The 16,545-nt window shown below is 47.9% G+C and overlaps 1 protein-coding gene across 11 annotated transcripts in view; it reads left to right on the forward strand.

Moving 5' to 3' along the window:
• Window positions 1–16,545, forward strand: part of zmiz1a (zinc finger, MIZ-type containing 1a) — a 438,054-nt gene that overhangs the window by 204,477 nt on the left and 217,032 nt on the right. For all 11 annotated transcript variants that reach the window (XM_078530870.1, XM_078530856.1, XM_078530852.1 and 8 more), the window contains exon 3: window positions 7,624–7,743. In XM_078530870.1, coding sequence (XP_078386996.1) covers window positions 7,675–7,743 — 69 coding nt within the window. In that variant the 5' untranslated portion in view covers window positions 7,624–7,674. The remainder of the gene's footprint in view (window positions 1–7,623; window positions 7,744–16,545) is intronic.

A 16,545-nucleotide genomic window follows, 5' to 3' on the forward strand; every position in this document is an offset into this window, starting at 1 on the left:
AGATTTTTTTTTCTCTGAAATATTTTACTTAACGTAGGACGGGGAGATTCACCACTTTTTTTCTCTTGATTTTTTCCATCTGTTTAATCTCCGGGGTTCCCTCCCGCCACCCCCAGAAGGCAGAGGCTCAGGATTAAAGAAACAAGTGGGGCGTCGCTATAAAGGATTGAAGGATAAAGCGATGCAGCAACTTTCTGACACCGAGAGGTTCTTTAAGAATCAAAGGCTTGCGTTTATACGGTGCTTTTACTGTGTCCCTCAGCAATTTCTCAAAACGCTGTCTGTGCACTGCACTACTCTGAAGGGCATTGCGTGTCGAGTTGGTTAATGCCGCAGCCATTCTGCACGTGGTAAGATACCACCCGCAACGAGGGCGGATTGCCCAGTTGTCCTGTTTTCTGGCGGGATTCGGTTTTGCTTTTTGGCCACTGTGGATGGTCTCCAGACGCAGCCGCTTGGACCCCCTGGAAGCCGTTCCACAAACCACGCCACCCTTACCCGGCGTTTGTGAGACGGCAAATCCTCTCCGGAATATTTGTGAGCGAGAGAGGGGGAAACAGTGCAGAACATATTCGCAGATTTAATTAATCTGTTTAAATTTTTAATTAAGCCATCTTTCATTTGGTCAGGTGCAGTTAATTCGGAGGTTGCCATTTATTCTGTAAATTTCTGCAGGATTCAGCAAGCCTCGCCAGATCACGTTGTTTACATTGTGATTTGTGTGGGCGTTCGGGACTGTTAAATTTAATATCAATTGAGTAGCAGTGATAAAATAGTGACCTTCTGTGTCACTGTTTCTCCTCATGCTGGCAAATGGGGAATGACTGTGTGTGTGTGTGTGTGTGTGTGTGTGTGTGTGGGGCGCATCCCGAGTGCTAGCCGCTGTCCACAATGCCGTGTTGGGCTGTACAGCGGGCGGTGACTCTCTTGAGACTCCACTTCTCTCCCCACCTTGTTGCCCTCCTCATTCTGCAGGTGTCACCTACTGCTAATATAACTCTTCCATTGATTGTTCACCATGTGTCCCCCACTGTGTGTGCAATCCTTCGTGGTCAGGGTCAGCAGGCTTTTGGGACCTGCAAGGTGACCACACATGGGGCCAGAACACAGATCAGCCGCAATCTCATTGAACAGTGGAACAGCCTCTCGAGCAGCTATATGGCCGCTCTTCTGTTCTTATGCTTGAGATAGTTCTTGCCTGGCTTGTACAGCATGCTTCCCAGCAACCTAAAACAGCAGAGGAGAAGCCAAAATCAGCCGAGGTCCCTTCAGACATGTTGGAGGGGGGATACTTGGGGAGAATGGGTGATGCCCTTGAGGGTAAATTTGTCCACCTTCAACTCGTTAATATTCTACATTGGTTGAGGCACCAAGGGGCAACAGAGGAACCCTAGTGTGTAAGTCAATGCTTTCCGAAGAGAAGAAAGACTTGCAGTTATATCATGCTTTTCACAACCTTAGGATGTGCTCAAGCACTTATAGCCAATGAAGTATTTTTGAAGTGTTTTCACTGTCATGAAGTCGGAAACATTAGAAAGGAAGAATAACGAGAATGAACAGTGGCTGGAGAAGGCCCATGTCCACTGAATTGCTTCAAAATCCAGTGATTATTCCAATGTGGGCAGACAGGGAAGCCATTGTGTGCATGTCAAGATCCCACAACAGCACTGAGATGATTGGCCTGTTAATCCATTGGTCAAGGGAAGAACGTTGGTCAAATTCCCAGCAGAACCGCATTGTCATCTTTCAAATAGTGGCACGGGATCGTTAGTGGCCTTCTAAACAGGCAGATGTCCTCTTAAAGATAGCGCCTCTGACAATGTAGCACTCTCAGTGCTGCACTGGAGTGTCAGCTTGAACAATGGACTCATCTTGTTTGGGGTTTCAATTCATGACTTGCCTTTTAATTCCTAAATTAGTACGGCAATGAAACAAGGATTGGAAATAGGTTTCTTTGTCACCACCATTTAGAGCATTAACAAATGGCAAATGATAGACATGAGGCAATAGGTGATGTCCAGTGGTCTGGTCATGTTACCATGTGATGAGCAATGGATGTAAGCTGGAGTGACTTTGTTGTACAGACCTGCAAAACACCTTCTGTTTAAATGTTTGATTAATTATTAATGGCCTACCTGAAGTCTCTTTATGTAAAGCTGTGAGAATATATGAAGACTGCAATCATTGTGTTGTTTTTGTACAACTCGGACATCATATAAGACGTTTTAAATATTGCGGTGAGGAACATGACCAGAGGCACTTTGCTGTGAGGAGAATTGAGATTAAGCTGGAAGGGGAGATTAGAAGAGTGGACTAAAAGGTTGGTCACCGGAATGGATCTTGAGGAGGAGTAGGATAAAGCGCCTGAATACTTTAGCAGCCGTATGGGGAGAAGGTAGGCTGATGCAAAGATGTCACACACATCACAATTAAAGTGAGAACTCAATAAATTAGTGTTTTAGAATCATTTAGTCTGTTGGGGGATAGGAACAGCAGCTCAGCCCCTTGAGGCTGGACCACCATTCCGTGGCTGATCTCTACCTCAACACTGTTTACCATCCTTTGTCCCTTTACATGAGGCCAACACATGATGTATGCTCATCGCTTGGTTGGGAATGCAAGGAGCCGTATTCCGTGAACGTGGTTATTGCGTTACTATATAAACTGCTCACTTCCACCCGGGCAGACTTGCAACTGCTTTGAATCCTGAGCTGAAAAAGCGAATGTGTGCAAACTTTCAGCATGTCCTACCATGTATCTGGGTTACCCATGCACGCACCTTGGCAAGATGTGTAATCTCTGCCTGCGTGCTGTAGACGTTTCCACAGGAGAGTACGGCAGGCTAAAACAGAGCCGGTGATTTCGGCATATGTATGATATTCCCCCCCCTCCACCCGCCACCCACCACCCCCACAAAAACCCCTAGTGCACCACAAGAACCTGGATTGGTGAGATGGGTGATGTGGGCATTAGGAAAGTTTTGGGAAAGCCTGTTTAAACCTACGTACTCCTAATGGGACTGAAGACAAAGCCGGGCTTTATCTTATTTATCACAGGGGTCGCAGATGGTTGCAAGCCTGGCACTCGCACCAGCAGTGAGCCTTCAAGTCTGTCATTGTTTGTATTGTGCTTTATTCTCAGTCAACAGCAAATGTGTTGAGGTGGAATTCAGTCAATCACACACTTTCTCTTTCTATGCAGAGGCTGCATGGACGTTTTAGAGGCTTTTGAATAATTATGTTTCTGAGAAGAGCAATTTGTTTCTGTCATCTCCTACACCAACATTTCCGATCTATTAATTGCCTCAGAAGCGTAAACACTGAAGTGTAGATGAATTTGTGTGCACAACACTCTGAATCCCAAGTTGCTGTGTGTAATGCAGTGGTGACTCTCGAACTATGGGGGAGCCGAGGTCTATGGGGAACAGGCAGGAAACTAGCGTTGAGGCTGAAATCAGATATCAGCCATCATCTTATTGAATGGTGCAGCAGGCTCGAGGGGCCGAGTGGCCTACTCCTGCTCCCATTTCTTATGTTCTAATGACTTTCACTTTTGCATACACACAAAGCCAACTCATAGAGCTTTAGATTGAGGAAGCAAAACAAGCGGCAAGGAACAGGGATGATAGAAGTTTGAGTGAGGGGGGGGTCACGACACAGATGAATATTTTTTGAAAGGCAGTAACACTGTGAGGTCCTGGAGCCTGGCAGAGAAAGAGGTCCGGAGGGGAGCAAGGGCTCAGTGGCTGAAGGAGCAGCCCACGTTGGAGCTGGAGGAGATGGTGTTTACCGATTGCCAAGCATCCCGTCCTCTCCTGTTGCTGAGGTTGGATTCTGCAGCCACATAGAATCCTCTGCTTGCTCTCCAGGTGACCACTGTTCCTGCCCGAGTTTAGACACCAAGTCTGGGCAGGCCGTAGGCACGTCACTTGTTCAATATCCACCAAGCAACACTTTCCTGAGGCTACTGAATCAGTGCAGGGAACACCACCGACATCTCGTTTAACTCCCTCCCCCTGAGGGCCCAAGTTTTGCTGAGGCTGTAGATTGAGGTGAGCTAACCGAGCACAAACTAGTAACAGAAACTGGAACACCCCTGACAGCTTAGTACCACGCCTTACACTAAATTTACACACAGCACCTTTGGGAGAGCTACTGTCACAAGCGTAACAGCCTCTAGGGTAACAGAATAGAAAATATGAGCAGAAACTCCTCAAACGACGAATGAATTTAACTTAATTGCTTGAAAATTGACAAAATGGCCTCATGTGAATAAAGTAAATATGGAACATTGGAGCCATTGGGTGAGAGGCCTATTTAGAACAGGAGGAGAACATCTTCATAGATTGGCCAACAAATAGAATGGTCCTAAGGGTAAGTGATTTGTGCTGAAAACCACAAATCCAGGTAGGCCTTGGCTTTTGAAAGTTTCTGTGTGGAAGACTGCTTGAAAACATTGACACATCTCCAGAGCTCCCACTTCCCCAAACTTCAAACGATAGCTTCTCTTTAGATATCTGATGCTATCGTTGCTTTAGAAGAAAAAAATGGTAAAGGAACGTAAATAATATGCTCATAGTTCAAGGAATGTAGCAACCTTATGGCTCTGTGGAACCCCCTCACGGGCTTCTTATGGTTTGGGAACGCCAATTTGAAAACCGTACGACAGAGAGATGGTGCATCTGCTTTTCTGTGGGAGAGTTAAAGAGGAGGGAATTGCCCCCTCCATCTCTAATGAATCCTGTGGTCCTGAGAATAAGTTCACCTCTTTAAAATCAGTTGCTGCTGTTTCCTGGAGGGAAGGGTATATTCAGACAGTGGGCAGGTTTCCGCGCGTTTAGGCTGGACAACTACAAGAGATGGTTCAGGTTCTGATTTCTCACAACCGTGATTTATTTTTAAAGTTGCACAGACGGTCTTAATAATGATTTGGATTGGCCGAATAAAGTTCACCTCATCAATGCTATGGATTTAGCTGCTCCCTGGTGGGAATTAGATTCCGACTTAATGTTGTTTTGTGGCCATGGGTCAGGATTAAAGGCAGTGGGTTTGTTCGCTTAATATGGGAGCAATTGGTGGGAAAATGAAATCGGTGCCTTTTTACAGCTGCTGTGAAAACCGCTTGAAATGTGCAGAGATAATGCGATGGTCAATGGGTCTGCCTGTCTCTCATGCTCGTTGTTCTAGTTCTGTGTCGTACATTGTGGGAATATATCCTTCTTGGCATTAAGCGTGAATATCTGAGCTGTAAACAGGTTGATTTGGGATGTGTTCGACATTGACCTTTCACCTTGCTGCATCTTTGAGACATGTCCCAAAGCACCTTTGCAGCCCACGCCCCCAGATGGACGTTCAATCACAGACCCTTCCGCTGCCTCAGCACCGGAGTCCACAACACAGGGCACAATTTGATGTTACCCCCGCCGGCGGGTTTGCAGGTGGGGGGTGGGGTGGGGCCGGAAAATTCCTCAGAAAGCCGGGGCTCCCGCTCACCCCAACCTCTCCACCGTTTTTTGGTGGGACAGGCGAGGCCTAGGCTGGTCCATCCACCTTTGCCCTGAATGAGGCCCTTAAGTGGCCAATGAATGACCACTTCAGGGACGTTTCCTGAATTTCCCCGCTGGCAGGAGGAGCTCAGCAGTGGCGGGGAAGCCTAGGAAGTTACCCTGCTTGGATTTCGGGCAGGAAGGAGGGGGACGTGTCCATCGACGGCCTGCTTTCAACATTGGGGGTGCCTCCCCTCCCTCTCCCCTACAAGGTTTGGCCCCTGCGAGTGCTCCCTCCCTCCCCCAGCCCCTCCACCAACATACCCCCTTCCCCACACTCACCCAACCTCACCCCCACCCCGCCATTGCCGGCCTCACCACCTCCCTCCGCTCGGAGACTCCCACATTAACCTGGTTCAGGACTCCCTGGACTTCCATTCTGGGGTCTGCCTGTAGCCCCAGGCCTACCCACTGCCGTATCCCAGCACTGCTGGGACTAGAAAGCTGCCCGCCAATCAGATTGGCAAGTCGCACTCTGAGGCGGGTCTTCCTTCTGAGTGGGGGAGGGAGCGGGAGTCCCGCCTCCAGCCAATTCATGCCCCTTGGATAACTGGGAGGCAGCCAGTGCCAGCGGCGATAAGTTGGTAAGGGAAACCCACCATCCAAAAAAACCCTGGCCATGCTGTCTAAACTGTTTCACTTTGCTGCCTTTCCCTCTGGAACTACCTCCCATGAAACTGCTTTCATGAGCTGACCACCAGCCATCAACCCTATCAGCCCAATGATCTATGTAAAAAAAAAACCCTTGTTTTGGGATGTTTCCTTACGGTAAAGGAGCTGTAAGCTCTTTTCATTAACCTGTTAACCTAATAAACACGCCTCTCACCTGAACAACCCTCACCCATCTCTGCCTCGTGTTAACCAAAATTTGTATGTGGCTTTTACAACCATCACAGGAAAGTGGCGGCGTTCTTCCAGAATTTGGTCAACCATTCCGGGCAAACTCTGCTGACCCCTCGTTATTGTTCCCTTGTCTTCCCGACCCTCCTGCCTTTCGTTTGGGGGTGGGGGGGGTCCAGTCCCGTGGGCTCTGACCTCACTCTGACCCCTTGTTCGAATATTCATGTGTGCACCTCCCAGTGTTGATGCAGCTATCGGGAGCAATCACAGCTACACACACTGGTGTCCACAGGTGTGTACTTTCTAGCACAGGTAACTGGTTAATGATCAGGACCAACTGAGCTGAACAGCCTATTCTCGCCCTGTCCGTTCAGTGTAATTTGTGATTGGGGAACGAGGGGGCGGAGTGGATTCGACAGGGGCTTTCCTTCCCCGCCCCTTGGGAAGTTCCCTCCCCGATCCTCAGTCGGTGGCGAGGTGAGTTCTGTGGAGTCACAATCCGTTCCCCGTGGGCATGAGCTTCCGCCATAAAATGGTCAATAATTCACTGCCAGTTGGCAAAATCCCACTCGGGCTGGTTTGTGTGTGTAATAGGACACCTGGTTGTAGGAATCCTGGGCTTCTCCTGAGATGCGGCCATCTGAAAGGGGAGTGAGGTGGGTGGAGGGAACACTCTCGACAGGCCACGCCTGAGTAATTGACTCCAAGTAGCTGAAATGAGAAAAATTCCTTTTCCTAGGACTAGCCTCACTCACCATGAAAAATAAAATATGTTTTGAAAAAAAAAAACATCCACTTGGGTTTGCTTGAAGCCAATTGATTTTGGATTCAGCCTGGAATAAGCTAACAGTACAAAAGGAGCCTTGACTACTGCGGAATTGCCCCAGGGCATATTGTACTTCAACCGTAAGAGAAAATTGAGGCTAAGTGCTGAATCAGAAGCACATACCTCTGAATGAAGCAACGCAAGTTGTAAAGATTCCCCAGCACCACCACTTTAGCGTCAGGGTTTGGTGCCGGCCCTGCAGTTGTTGCCGACAGGAAGCTCTGCGTTCCCGGCCAGGTGTCGCTAGGTGACACATGGCATTGGAATGCAGCACCTTCCACACTCAGTCACTGCAATCTTTTTGTCACCCGAGAAGACAAATAGGCTCCGTGGCATCTGTGATCTGTTCGCGCGGATTGGCTGTGCTCGCAAATCCCCGATCAATGATTCCGTTTTCTGTTTATCTTTGCAGAGTGGAAAAGTTTAATGGCTTTCAGGTAGAGGCCAGGAAGAGACAATAAAGATGAACACAGTAACCTCCATGGACAGACACATTCAGCAGACCAACGATCGACTGCAGTGTATCAAACAGGTAAGGCCACAAACTCCTTGACCCTGTTGTCTGTGCCCTCAGCTGATTCACATTCACTTTCCACAAAGCACTGATTAAAGGTTAATAGTAAACTCTGAGGATCAAGTTGGGACTGATTACAAAGTGCAACCTCACATCTTCGATAGACTGGGTCACAGTTTGCTTAAAATCCCCCATTTTTAATAAGACACTGGTGTCCTTGAGAGGATTTTATTGTAAATCCATTGTTTTGTCAACATGCAACAAAACGGTGCCATTTATTTCTCGTTTAAAAAAAAATGTTTATCTGCTTCTCCGAATAGTTCAGTGGATAAGTATACTGCTTAGTCTGGAGCAGAGCCAAAAGGTTGGCTTTATGTTTGACTTGACTTCAGTATGGGCCACAGGAGAGCAGAATTGTAACTCCCTGTTTTTAGTGGGTCTCTGATGTTGTTGGGATAATGAAACCAGGCTTGTTCACTGTGTATGTGTGCAGCCGTTGGAGAGAAACCAGATCTCTCTCTCTGTTGGTTGTGAACGCACTTACATCGATGCTAAAGATCCCAGATGTGATCTCTGGTCTATGTTGAGTTGGCTCAATCTGCCAAGGCTGCAGAGGGCAAAAGGAAGCCAGGCTTCCTGTTCCTGCTCAGTACCTGGTGACTCCTGCTGGACAGTTCACAAGCACAGCATTGGGTGAGGAATAACTGGGCCCACACATTACGCCTTCTATGCTCAATGTCCCAGCTCTCATGTGAAGAGTGGCAATTGGGGGGAAGGTTCTGTTGACAGCTACGGAGTTCTGTGTAATCAAACCCCAGCAAGACACCCTCCATCAGGAAGTGAACTAGATCTCAGTTGGCTAAAAAATCAGTCAAAAAGGCGTCTGTTTGTAAACGGGCTTCCTCCTCAAATGGCCAATGGCAGCTGGCAGAAGGGGGAGATGGTGGTATAAATGGTAATGTTACTGGGACTAGTAATCCAGAGGCCCAGGCCAAAGCACTGGGGACATGGGTTCAAATCTCAGCACGGCAGCTGCCGGAATATAAATTCACTTAATAAATCTAGAATAGAAAGCTAGCCTCAGTAATGGGGCCCATGAAACTATCACCGATTGTTCTTTAAAACCCATCCGCCTCGCTCGTGTCCTTCGGGGGCAGGAAACCTGCCGTCTTTACCCGGTCTGGCCTACACATGACTCCAGGCCCACCGCAATGAGGTTGACCGTTAATTGCCCATGAAGTGGCTGAGCAAGTCACTCAGTTCCAAGAGCGATGAGGGATGGGCTACACACACAAGACAGTGACAGTGATGCCCACATCCCATGAAAGAGACTTTTAAGATTTTTTTTTAAAAAGCAGGTAAAGCAGCAAAGGCTTATTTCTTTCTAAAATGAGAGCAGATTCCAAAAACCTGGAATTTGTGGTGTTTATAAAAATAAATAAAGTGTTGAAAGTTGCCCCGCCATTCTGAATTCAGCCTTACTTAAAACGTCCAATCAAAACAGACCTTTTTTTTTTGGATGTGGCAGCAAATGGGAATGGGGGGGGTACTCTGACCCCTAGACTGCCCAGGAAACTGAGTGACTCCCAGCTTCAGAAGGCAGAGAGTTCAAGGGCTGTCTGTTCAAAAACAAAGTGGCCTAAGAATGAGGGAAAACATTCCTGTGTTAAAATTAAACTCTGATACTGGGCTAAAAGGGCTAAGTTATAAAGGGTGGTTGCATACATCAGGCTTCTATTGTCTTGAATATAGAAGATTTGGTGTTGATCTGAACTGAGCTGTTTAAGATGATTAAAGGATTTGACGAAGAGAAACTATTTCCTCAGTTGGGAGAGTTCAGAACCAAGGGACACATCCTTAATATTATAGCTGGGCTGCTGAGGGATGGTGCCAGAAAGCACTTTTTCACACACAGGGTTATAGAAGACACAGTGCAGCCCCTCTCCTCCACCCCTCACTCATTGTAATCAACCCCTGTCCCCCACAACCAGCCCCCCACATACATGCACACAGCACCCCTCCCCCCCATACACATGCCTCTCTTCCCGCGCCCACACCCTATCATGCGTGTGTGCGCACACACATTCAGGTCCCTCTTCACAGCACTCTTACCCTGCACCCCCCCAACACCCGGCTTCCCAACCCCTCTCTTCACCCCCACCCCACCTCACCACACCCACACATTCAAAAACACACACACACACAAACATATACACACACATGCACACACACAAACCAGTGCCTCTTCCTAATCCCACACACCCAGTCACTATCCTGGGGTCAGGAGCCTGTACAACAGGTGGACAGGAGCAGAAATGCAGTGAAGTTTGAAGCTGCCACTCTCATTCCCAGCTCAGCTATAAGCCCTCCTGCTTTCCCCCGCACTCTGTCAGTAATTGAGTTACACTTGGTGGTTTGTGCCTGTGCTAAGTGGGTGCACGAACATCCCTGACCGCTCAAACACCCTGCTAAAGGTGGTTTCTGATATTGAAGAGCGCTTTGGGCTCACCGTCTCCCCTGGCTGTTAGGTGACATCGATCCAGTGGGGCCCAGATCTGACCCACTAGAGCCTCCAGACTGGGCAGCCTCCTCTCCACAGTCACCATTGCTGCCTTGGAAGAGGGGCAAGGGGTCACCACCCCAAACTGTGGCCTCTGCGACTCCATTGGAGCTCCCGGGCCACAGTGTGGGGATCTCCTGGTTCCGGGTGAGTGTAAACCAGGGAGAGGGGAAGGCGTACTCAAAGGTGAAAAACACTGATGAGAACGAGCTCTAGGAGGACCATCGACTCAGTCTCACGTTACAAACATGTCCTGCCCTGTGACCGTTGAGTAGATGGCCTGGCTACAACTCGAGAAAATCGCAGCGAGCGGGCGATTGGGTGTGACGGGCGATCCTGGGACTTGAACCAACATAATCCCGTCAGAGTACCTGCAGACCTGGTGGGCCGGTTTAACTTTGTAGCATCAGGGTCCAATCGGCCCCGCTGTTTCTCAGCATCGCTAACCACCCACAGCCTGGGGCGGCGAGTTAAATCCACCAGGACAATGAGCGAGTGAGGGAAATTCAGGCCACTGCGACTATGAGGGCATGAGAAGCTGCCTGCAGGTACCTCCTCGCCCTGTGGGCAGGTGCCTTTGATTCTCTTTGGCATCTACCCTGAGTGCACAGTGCCAATTTGGCAACTTGGCAAATGGAGAATTCTGTAGGATGAACTGATTTAAGGAAGTGTTTTGTTCTGCACACTATCGAGGCATAATTGGGTAAATTGGGTATCCCTGAAAATGAGCACGGGATCTCGGCGCATAATTAATCTGCGCCCAATCAGTGTACCGCAGACAGAATGCCTGCTTCACACAGCCTGCTCTTTTGACTGGAAGCTATGTGCCGTGCATCCTGCACTGACTGTGCAGTTCCTCAGCTGCACGCACTAGCAGAAAGCCCTGGATGGTAAATTCCTGAAGCTAGCCGACGCTGCTTAAAGAAGCAGGTGCGTTGTAGCTGGGGGGTAGACCCTGGCAGTTGGGCCGGGAGTGAATCTGACCCCGGAAGCGGTTTTAAACGGAGCGAGCTGCAAGCTTTTTTTGGACGCTCTGCGGAAGGCCTGGGTGGAGCTCAGGGGGAAGCAGGAAAGATGCCCCAGAGGCTCTCCCGACACGCAGTCAAAAAGCAGCGGCTCACCTCGAGCAAGAGAGGAAGACATGGAGCTCGCTCGCAGTGAGTGGAGAATGTCGGTGACCTCCCTCGCACAACAAGTATACGGCAAACTGCGGAACATTGCAATTATTGCCAAAACCATAAAGGTTCATCACCATGATCACCTCCACAGCCACGGACTGCATTCTCTGACTGAGATTGCCTAATTTTGGGGCAGTTTGGTGCTATGGGTTTGCACTGTCCCAAGAGTGGAATTCTTATTGCACAACCTCACTTAACAGGAGCCGTTTACACATGGAGGATTTTGGAATTATAAAACCATAAGACGTAGGAGCAGAAGTAGGCCATTCGGCCCATCGAGTCTGCTCCGCCATTCAATGAGATCATGGCTGATCTGATAATCCTCAACTCCACTTTCCTATCTTTTCCCCTTAACTCTTGATTCTCTTACTGATTAAAAAATCTGTCTATCTCAGCCTTGAATATACTTAACGACCCAGCCTCTACAGCCCTCTGTGGTAAAGAATTCCACAGATTCACTACCTTCTGAGAGGAGAAATTCCTCCTCATCTCTGTTTTAAATGGGCAACCCCTTACTCTGAGATTATGCCCTCTGGTCCTGGAATTTCCCACAAGAGGAAACAACCTCTCAGCATCTACCCTGTCAAGCCTGCCAAGAATCTTTTATGCTTCAATAAGGTCGCCACTCATTCTTCTAAACTCCAATGAGTACAGGCCCAACCGACTCAGTCTCTCCTCATAAGAAAATCCCTCCATACCCGGGATCAACCTAGTGAACCTTCTCTGGACTGCCTCCAACGCCAGTGTACCTTTCCTTAGATAAGGGGACCAAAACCGTTCACGGTATTCGCCTATCTATATCCGTTCCCTCACTGTCGCTGGGTCAAAATCTTGGAACGCCCCCTCTAACAGCACAGTGGGTGTACCTACACAACACGGACTGCAGCGGTTCAGGAAGGCGGCTCACCACCACCTTATCGAAGGTGCTTAGGGGATGGGCAACAAATGCTGGCCTTGCCAACGATGCTGCCATCCCAGAGGGGGCGAATGTTTTAAAAAAAAACAGGCTTGAGGGCAATTAATGGAAAATCTTCCCCTGGCCTCCTACACGATTGCTGAGATTTGGCACATCCGATCAGTAAACTAAAGTGGCGCCCGTTCTTTCTCAGGACGTGTATATTTTGTCATTTACGGTATTGGTGCTGTTAACCAGCTTAGCTGGACTGAACTTCCGTGTCTTTTTCCTCATCTTATACACTGCAGCCCCACGAACAACTGTCACCATTAAAACAGAGAATGCCGTGCGTAGTATCACCGGAGTATTGCCTTCCACTAGGAACACTCAGCTGACAAGAAAACTCTCTTTATCCATTTGTTCGCATTAAGCAAACCATGTCGAATGTGTGGGGCATGACCTTGATCTCTGATTAAATGTTCTTTTCAACAGACCACCTCATTGTCGCAAACATCCTCCGTATCTGGACGTTTGTGTGCAGTCCTTTTTTTATTTTTGTCTCTTGAGCACAAGACGCCCAAGGTGGCTGCAGCATTTTATTCCCCCTCAGCTCTGCTGCTCCGGAGAAATTAGCTGCACTACAGAAGCTCCACTATGTCATTACTGGAGAGGCAGTCGGCAGCTGACATTAATTTTAGCTGGTCCCCAAGGGGAAAACAGTTTCTGTAAAAAGCCGCAGCCCTGGTGAGACGCAGCAACCTGCGAAAGAGGAATAGGGTGGCAGTGGGGGAGGCCATGCAGAATCAAAATTCATCATTCAGAACAGAATTCGGGAGCAAATTGCCCCATCTTGGCCACCAGGAATAATCTACTACACTTTTATTTTTAAAAAACCACGGACACTGCGAAGTGCGTTTAACCCAAATTCCGACGTGTCCCCGCTTATCTTATTTTGTTGTGTGAGTGGTTGAAGACGGAGGAGATGGAAGGTCAGCTAAACACGGTGTTGATGAGACCGCACCAAACCAAAGCTATGTCAGCAGTGTTTCAGTAATGCTGAACTTTGTTTTCCTTTTCTAAATTGGTAACCTAAGCATGTTCGTGCAATTTAAAAATATGAGCTAAACTGGTGCAATATGAACTTATTTAATTTTCAGATCAGGAATTCAAGCTTCTCTTGGAATCCTCACGCTGGGAGCACCTGTTTGCGTTTGCTGTGATTCCCCCCTGTGCCGCACCGGTTCACCTTGCTGTTGGGACGATTGCCGGGTGGCAAATCCTAATGGCCCCGTGTGCGGCAATTACAGAATTCGAGTCTGCAGCCCTTTAATTATAAAATGGTTATGTCATGTCACAGTATTGCAGCATCAACAATAAAGCAGTGCCCCTGGGGCTCCCTGGTAATGTGACTTTGATGAACCTGAGCACCTCTTCAGGCTCCTGTTGTACTTGCCATGGCTGATGCTACCCCCAGAATGGCACTGCGCCACGTTCCCCGCGCGCACACAGATTACTGCGCTGCATTAGTAACCCTTTAAGAAAAGTTCAATATCAAAAAAGAAAGACAGAATACCATCTCCGTTTCTTCACTGTGTACTACAGTGACTGGGTGAGACCTATTGGTGCTCAGAATGAACAACTGCAGATTAAACAGTAGGTCCTGGTTACGTTAGATTGGAAATCTAAGCCTTTTCAGGCAAGACCTGGCATTAACATTCAGCATCAGCAATATGACTGGCCTAATAATAAGAGATGCTTAGCATTAATACTAATATATATATATCAGTAATCAATGACTGGTTTCTAGCCATGCTTATTTACCACAAGCAAGGATTTCTCACTCATGGGTGTCTGTTTTGCTTTGTTCTGTTGGCTATGACTGAATTTCTACCCAATTATCAGTTCACTATAAAGGATCGTCTTCGGTAGGGTGGGGGTGGATTTTGGGGAGGGACGGACTCCCCCCCGCCACCCACCACCGAGTTAAAAGGCAGTCGGCCCTCCGCCGATGTGAAATCAGGCTCCCCGCAGTGATAATACACGAGAGGCAGCCTGAATTGGGTCAGAGTGGGACTTCTGCCCTTCTGGTACAGGAAGCCCTGCGCCAGAGTGCTGCTCTGCCTTCCCACCAGTGCCAGAAGACGGTAGTGGCCACTGCCGGGACTGCAGGCCGCCCCGGGGGAAGACGTGAAGTCCGGGGATTTTTGGGTGCGAGACCCCAGCAAAAGTTGGGGAGGGGGTGGGTCATATTCGAGAGGCTAGTGGGGAAGGGGGTTACCATCGTGGGGTGCCCCCAATGGGCACAGGGACCGCCCCCCCGCCCCACCCGAAGGAGGTAACCCGTGCAGTGAAAGCTGCCAGGCTGTTTTCCGTGCCCCAGCCTATACCCGCAGACTGAAAAATTGTGGCGCAGATGGAATAAGGTCCTTAAGTGACATTTGTTAATTTACAACAAGGTATTAAACACACACACATGGCCACAATCATAACTTTTTAACAAATTCCCAAACTAATCTCCGCTAAGGCAACATCAACCCATGGACTTTGAGTAGACACTTTACAAATTCAAAATGAGGTTCCTTATAATTTGGTTCCTTTGCAGACTATTGTAGGCTTACAGTTGCTTTGATCTTACATGCCTCTGCCCTGCACACACCAACTCCCCTCAGGTTATACCCAGCCTACCCTTTGAATGTAAATTCTCATTGTATCACCAGGCCCTTTGAACACCACCTCTTCTAACAAAACCCCTTTCATAGTACCAATTTTATCAGTAATATAAACATTGCTTGGTCTCTCCTGTCTAGGTGCAAGATTCCACTCCCCTGCTTGAATGCCCTATTCAACAAAATGCAAATGCACTCTTTACCTCCTCTGTTTACATCTCAAACTACTATACATCAAAGCACCCAGATGAGCTGGCTTTAATCCAATTAAAACACACGCCGACACACCCACACACTAAACCTCTATTTTTAAAAAATAATTTCCAGTAACATTATGTACATTAGTAACTTCATGACAGAGACAAAAAAACGTCTCCTCAGCTTAATAAGAAGGAAAGACTTTCATTTATATAGCGCTTTTCATAACCACTGGACATCTCGATGAGCTTTAAAACAAATGAAGTGCTTTTGAAGAGTAGCCACTGTTGTAATGTAGGAAATACGGCTGTCAATTTGCACACAGCAAGATCCCACAAACAGACATGTGGGTAACGATCAGGTAATCTGTTTTTGTGATGTTGATTGAGGGATGAATATTGGCCAGGACACTGGGGAGAACCCCTCCCTGCTCCTCTTCGAGATGGTGGCATGGGGCCTTTGACACCCAACCAGCAGGCGGGTGGGTCCGTGCTTTAGCATCTCATCAGAAAGACAGCGCTGCACTCTTGCTGTAGGTTTTTGTGTCCAAGCCCTGGCATGGGACTTGAACCCCGAATCTTGTGACTCAAGAGGTGATAGCGCTACTCCCTGTGCCACAGCTGAACCTTGGGCAGAGCCTTTAACTTCATGTGTAAGGTGGCATGCAGTAAATCCAAAGATTTGAATATAACCAATTTTTAATCTGTGGGACAACAATGGAGTTTGTCTTTATAGATTAGTGCTACCAGTCAGCAAAGAATTTGGAGCCTTTTTCAGTATAAAACTGTTCTGCGTCCTAATATCATCTGATCAGAAGGCGATTTGCTTTATTTTGAGAGTTTTCTCCCAAGTTGTTTAGCCCCACATGTCCTCATCAGTTCTCAGTAGCAACACAAGATTGTGAATACAATCAGGATTAGATTCAGTGAGAAAGCTGTAACCTTAGCCTTAAGGTCAGAGACCTTGGGTGTCGGGGAGATGAAGGTGAATACTTGGGTGTCTGTTGAACATCGCTACAGGTTACGTGAGCTAATCTTCAGCGAGGATGAGAAGAGGGGAAGATTAAGGAGCAGGACAGTGCATCAAAATGGACAGTTGTTTTGAAAAGGATAGTTATCTGGGTCACACAGTAAGGAATAAAAGGTTGAAGCCGGCAAGGGAAACCCAATCCATCACCTACTTGCAGTTATTGAAATGCTTTGCTCAGACATATAACCTCACTGGAATTTAAAAGACAAAGCGATGGAGTAGCAGTATCAGGACTTTAACTTGATCTATGCTGTACATCTTTTTCAGATCCCCTATTAATATATTCCTTTCACC

The sequence above is a fragment of the Cetorhinus maximus genome, chromosome 27 (assembly GCF_964194155.1).
Source record: "Cetorhinus maximus chromosome 27, sCetMax3.hap1.1, whole genome shotgun sequence".
Taxonomy (NCBI): Eukaryota; Metazoa; Chordata; class Chondrichthyes; order Lamniformes; family Cetorhinidae; genus Cetorhinus; species Cetorhinus maximus.